Source organism: Cebus imitator, unplaced genomic scaffold (assembly GCF_001604975.1).
Source record: "Cebus imitator isolate Cc_AM_T3 unplaced genomic scaffold, Cebus_imitator-1.0 Scaffold7, whole genome shotgun sequence".
NCBI classification, from domain to species: Eukaryota; Metazoa; Chordata; class Mammalia; order Primates; family Cebidae; genus Cebus; species Cebus imitator.
The window spans coordinates 1,202,369-1,208,546 of NW_016107322.1; the positions used below are offsets into that span (position 1 = coordinate 1,202,369).

The 6,178-nt window shown below is 33.3% G+C and overlaps 1 protein-coding gene across 3 annotated transcripts in view; it reads right to left on the reverse strand.

The window, feature by feature from the left end:
• The window catches only part of NCAM2 (neural cell adhesion molecule 2), a 545,360-nt gene that overhangs the window by 201,803 nt on the left and 337,379 nt on the right, over nucleotides 1-6,178 (reverse strand). For all 3 annotated transcript variants that reach the window (XM_037742419.1, XM_017539495.2, XM_037742422.1), the window contains exon 7: nucleotides 1,383-1,543. In XM_037742419.1, the coding sequence (XP_037598347.1) occupies nucleotides 1,383-1,543 (161 nt within the window). The remainder of the gene's footprint in view (nucleotides 1-1,382; nucleotides 1,544-6,178) is intronic.

Below are 6,178 nucleotides of genomic sequence, written 5' to 3' on the forward strand. Positions count from 1 at the left end.
AAAAAAAAAAAAAAAAAAAAAAAGATGTAACTACTATTTCAGATGGTTGAATTGAATCAGATTAAGATTATCATCTACCCTTTGAAATAATCTCACATTCACATAATACCATTTCTGTTTATTTTTAAACTGACTCATACTTATTTAATTTTGTAGGTTTTAAAGAAAACAATATTTTCAACCCTGTTGGATCAGGTTGGGGACTTTCTACAATTTCCAAAAGTTTTACATATATTTACTCTTACCTCCAAGTGAACAATGTTCTCATGCTTTTAGCTTGGCCTACCTCTGATCATTACATTTTTGTGTAAACATCACCTAAACATTATCCTTCTGAATGAAGGACATGTTTGCACCACCATGCTATCCAAAGTAAGACTTCTCTTTATCCAATGCTACCTGATTTAGCCAGTTTAACTCTCTGTCTTTACTTTTAAAATGGATTTTTTTTTAATTTTAATAAATTTTGGTATAGTTGTTTATTCTCCATGTCTCTCCACTAGAGTATAAGCTTTATAAATATCTCTCTAGTTCAGAAAATGCTTCCACAGCAGTGACTACAGGGCCAATCCGCAGAGGGTGTGTCCATGCAGGCATTACTGTTCATCACATGGTCTTGGTAAGGGGTATCTCTGCACCTGTCACCTGAAAACCCTGCTCCTTCTTACTCTCACAGATTTCTCCTTCCTTCCTTTTCACTCTTTTTGTTGTGAAAGCATTTCAATAACAATGTTTTTAAAGTCAGAGAAAACATATTAAATGTTAATAGGGCATGTAATTTTAATATCACACTATTTAAAGGTATAAATTGAATTAGAAGCACCCACTGCCATAACTACCTTCCTTCTTTTAAGCATAATGGAAGCTACATCAATACATTTTTGTAAAGTACTAGTTTTCTACACTCTATAATACCTAAAGAAGATAATATGGCTCTTCGTAAAATGAAAAAGGATGTATTTATCTTATATATTTATTTAGTTAAATGAAAGAATATTTAACTAGAGTTACATGCCAATGTTTTTAAAACGTAGCCTTAAAAACGTGCCCTTTTGAAATATATTGTTAAAACTGATCCTAACATGTGTCATTCAGAGACTTACAAAAACCCATCCTTACAGAGACAGATGACAAACCCCACTAGGTGTAATTTAAATGAACTTTTTCCTGCTTGCGTTATATCAATGACTTACAAAAATTTGCAAGTGTAATTTTGTTATTTAAAATAATTCTATCTGGTAGCTGAAATTTAGGAACATATTACAGAGAAAAGAAAACGGGTTTTATATGGAAAGTTTAAATAGTCCATATGATTAGAGTAGAATTGGACTCCAATCTTCTCCTAGACACCATAGTTTTAAACACTATGCTATAATGCTTACCAAAGACTTGGAGGAATGCTTGCTTTTCATCTTCTCCTGCCTTATTTGTGGCCCTGCAGACATAAGGACCACCATCACTATTGATTATGTTCCTGACAGTGAGTTCTGTATTGCTCCCTTTCAATATGTACTTTTCATTTTCTTCAATGAGCTTGCCATTCCTAAAGAAAAAAAAAGAAGTTCATCCTCACAAATCTGACTTTACAATTTAGGAGATTATAATTGACTTTTTAATATATATGTATTAATGACTACATGACTATCATCATTGACAGATACGGCTATATTCCAATCAAAAGCATATGTTTAATACCCTTGGAACTTAATGAATAAACACTAACATTATAGTATAACATTTTTTTTACTTTAGACACAATAATAACATTTGAGCTATGTGAACTTCTTGACAGTGGTCAGGCAAAAAAAAAAAAAGTGTTATCAGTTCAATCTGTACTTTCATTATTGACAAAAATCATTTTGTATGCTGTTTTAAATTCCATACCACAATTAAATGTCGGTGAGACAATACATATTTTTATATATATTTATTTACTAACTTCCTGGGAAACATTTAAAACAATTTATATAGAATATATCTTCAAAGAAGTTTCAAAGTAAATATAATGTAAATACATCATAAATGTATATTGCATATAAGTACTGCCAATAAAACAGTAAGATGAGAGAATTATGTGAAAACACAATTAATTATAGAAACTATTTTGAATATGATAATTTTATTCATTAATGAGGGAAAAAAATTTTTTTCCTCTTAGTCACAAATAATTGCAATTTTTAAAAGTTTTTTCTCTACTAAAATAAATCTCATTCTGCTCAATTCTAGTCTATGTTGTTATTTAAAACAATGGTTTTTAAACATTTTTACTATAACTTACATTAAGAAATATTTTCAATACATTAAAATCTGAAATATTTCTATGATTTCCCTGAGTATTTGTGAATCATTTTATGTTGTGTATTCTCCTCACTTCCACTTTATTCACTTCTTTTTCTCTTTTTTCTTCTTTGCCTCTCCTCCTATATTTTTCTTATAATAGTATTTTGGATGACTGAATTGATTTTAAAACCTACTAATGAAAAGTTTTGGAATTTGCTCATTGGTGTAGAGTGATTTGCATGTCCCTACAAATTTAAATTTTAAAAAATCTCTAAAAATATTATTAAAAATATTTTCTAAAATAAAATTGAACATTTCTCTGATACACTAAACAGTTCCTTCTAGTTAACTCTGGTTCCAGAAAACACTAACACATATACTAATATAATCTTTATATGTTTACACTCAATAGAATTTGTTGTTGCAGTTTCTCATGACACTTCTAAATGTACCATGAAGGACGCAAACATTTCTTAAGAGGAGTGAAAGACTGCAAAGTTAGGATTCATAAAATAATAACAAATGGGCCTGGTGTGGTGGCTTATGCCTGTGATCCCACTACTTTGGGAGGTGGATGTGGAATGATCACTTAGAGACCAGCTTGGCCAACATGGTGAAACCCCATCTCTACTAAAAATATAAAAATTAGCACAGCATGGTGGCAGGTGCCTGTAATCCCAGCTACGTGGGAGGCTGAGGCAGGAGAATCGTTTGAACCCTGGAAGCGGAGGTTGCAGTGAGCTAGATCACAACACTGTTCTCCAGCCTGGGCCACAGAGTGAGACTCTGTCTGAAATAAATCAAAATAAATAATAACAAATGCATACATAGTATCTTTTATATATTTTTTATATTATTACTTATTCAATCTTTGTAACAGTTATTAAAATGACATTTCTGAGATTTTGTCTAGAATTTAATATGTAGATATTTCACCACAATCAAGGATACAGTATATTTCTCAATATTTTCAATGAAAAGTATTCATTTACTTCCTAATAATAATAACAATAGCACGGTAGAGGTGTCAGCACTCACAATTAGCCCATAGATGTGCATTTTCCCTCTGCATATTCATTCAAAATCAGAGAACTACAGTATATGTATATCTCCATCCCTCAATTTACAAATAAAGACAGGCTTACACAATAATAAAAGTGACAGGTTAATTAAGTTCCAGTGTTTTTTTCTAATAAAGAGAGTTATCTCCCTACTTCATATAAAGCATTGTGCTAAATATTTGATGGATAGTAAATCAGTTGCCACCCATCATGAGGGATCCAAAATCTGGCTGGCATTAATACAGGGTAATGCAGATTCCATTAGTGAACTTATAACATTTTTGAGGGGGAGGTGATCTGTTATAGTTGGAGAGATGACAAGGAAGATGGTTGCACTATTCTGGAAATGTTCATGGGGAAATTAAAAACCTTGACTTCACTTTTGAAGTAGATGTGTAAAACTGGAAGATATTTAGAGGACATAGGTGTGTACAGATGATATTCAGTTTAAGTGCTCAATATAAACTATAATTAAAGCATCAAAATATACTAATACTTTATTATTCCTTCCCAATAAATACCTTATTCCTTTCTCCCAATAAATTCCTATTACTTCTATTGATGTTCATAGTCCTCTGAAATGTGAATGTCTAAAAAAACACTCCCAAGAGATCTGAATACATGTATTAAGCCCATTCTTTGAAACTCAAACCGCTCCTCTAAGTGCCCCCTTTTTTAGGTACTGGCTATACATATAAAACAACAGTTTTCAAACATTAACCAACTGGTAGCATATGACAGTGGCATGTGAGTACCTCCATCACTGACTGCCTGAAGAGAGTTTTCAGGCTGCAACTGTGGGAGGCAGAACACAGAGTCAGGCAGTGTATCTGGGGTGGAAGACAGTGTGCAGCTGGGGGAGGTCAAAGTGACTAGAATGTGCAGGTCAGAAAAGGTGAGAAAAGAGCTGCACAAGCAACAGCGCTACATGCAGATAGCCGCAGGAGTTCCCAACAAATCTTTGAGTATTGATCAATGAGTGTATACAGTAAGGCTTTCCAGATGAGAGAAAGAACCATTAGAAAATAGAACGTACAGTAATCTCAGAAGCTCATATAGCAACAGGAATAATCTGCATCTCAACTATCCAGAATAAAAAGATCTCCTAAAACACAGGACTTAAGTCATGTCCTTACAAGAATATTGCATCAGTAATGGGGCCAGAGTAACTCTAGACTGAAGGTATTATGGATCAATCCAAAAGAGCCTAAAGGTAAACTCTCCCTCAAATCAAACTTTTTCCAAGTCATGTAACTGCATCTATAAAACAAAGTAAAAGAACACAAAAATATTAAGCAAACCAAAACACAAAATTCTGAATGTCTGGAACCCAAATAAAACTTTCCAGGATATGGCTGAATATGGTGGTTAACACCTGTAATCACAGCACTTTGAGGCCGAGGCAGGCCAATCACCTGAGGTCAGGAGTTTGAGACCAAACTGGCCAACATGGCAAAAACCCATCTCTACTAAAAATACAAAAATTAGCTGTATGGTGGCACGTGCCTGTAGTCCCAGCTATTCGAAGGCTGAGGCAGAAGCATCACTCGAATAGGGGAGGTGGAGGTTGCAATAGGCCATGATCACACCACTGCACTCCATCCTAGGTGACAGAGTGAGACTGTCTCAAAAAAAAAATCAGAATAGTAAATAAACATAAAAATATGACCCATAGGAAGGAGAAAAGTCTCCAGGCACAGTGGCTGATGTCTGTAACCCCAGCATTTTGGGAGGCCAAGGCGGAAGGACTGCATGAAGCCAGGAGTTGAAGATCAATCATAGCAACATAGTGAAACCACTTCTCTACATAGTAATAAAAAAATCAACTGGGCATGGTGGCACATGTCTATAGTCCCAGCTCCTGAGGAGGCTGAATCAGGAAGGTTATTGGAGCCCGAGAGTTGGAGGGTGTAGACAGTGCCATTGCACTTCTGCCTGGGTGGCAGAGCAAGAACCTGTCTCCAAAAAATAAAGAAAAAAAGGAGAAAAATCAATCAATTACATAATATAGATAGGATACAGATGATAGGTGAATAGATGTCTATTAAAACAACTATTAGAAATATATTCCAATATGTTCAAGGAAGGAAAACATAAGAATGGTAAAAGTGGCATGGAGGATATACAAAACACCTCTTTGAAACTCTCAGTGAAAAAAATAAAATGATCAGAGATACTTTGGTGGGATTAAAAACATTAGATATTACAGTAGAAAAGATGAGTAAACTTGAAGACATAGTGGCGTAATTTAGTTAACTTGAAGACTTAGCAAAATAAAAAACAGAAAAAAGACTGAAACAAAGTTCTATGTGGTATCATTTGTTTTCATCCTTAAACAAAGTCCTTAATAATTTTATAGTACTGATCTACATGAATAAATGCTTAAATACATAATACTAGAGCTTCAAAAACATGAGGCAAAACAGAACTGAATATAAAAATAGACACATTTAAAAATAAAGTTGGGGAACAATTCTTATAAAAGAATTAGAAGACTTCAGCAATACTATCAAGGCAGTCAATCTACTTAAAATTAGGGATTTCTCCACACAATAATAGTTGAATATACGTACTATAATGTAAGACTCATAAAGTTAAATAAATTGAAACCATTAAAAAGTCTGCTTCCTGATAACTATGGAATTTCATTAAAAATCAACAGCAGTAACGTGTAAGAAATAGACCCCAATACTCAGAAACAAATCAAGATACTTCTAAATGAATAATATAAAAAATAACATGAGAATTTTTAAAAAATATTTAACTCCCCAAAATGAAAATATGGCATAGTTAAATTAGCAGGGTACAATTATAGCCATAGTTAGAGAGGAAAAACA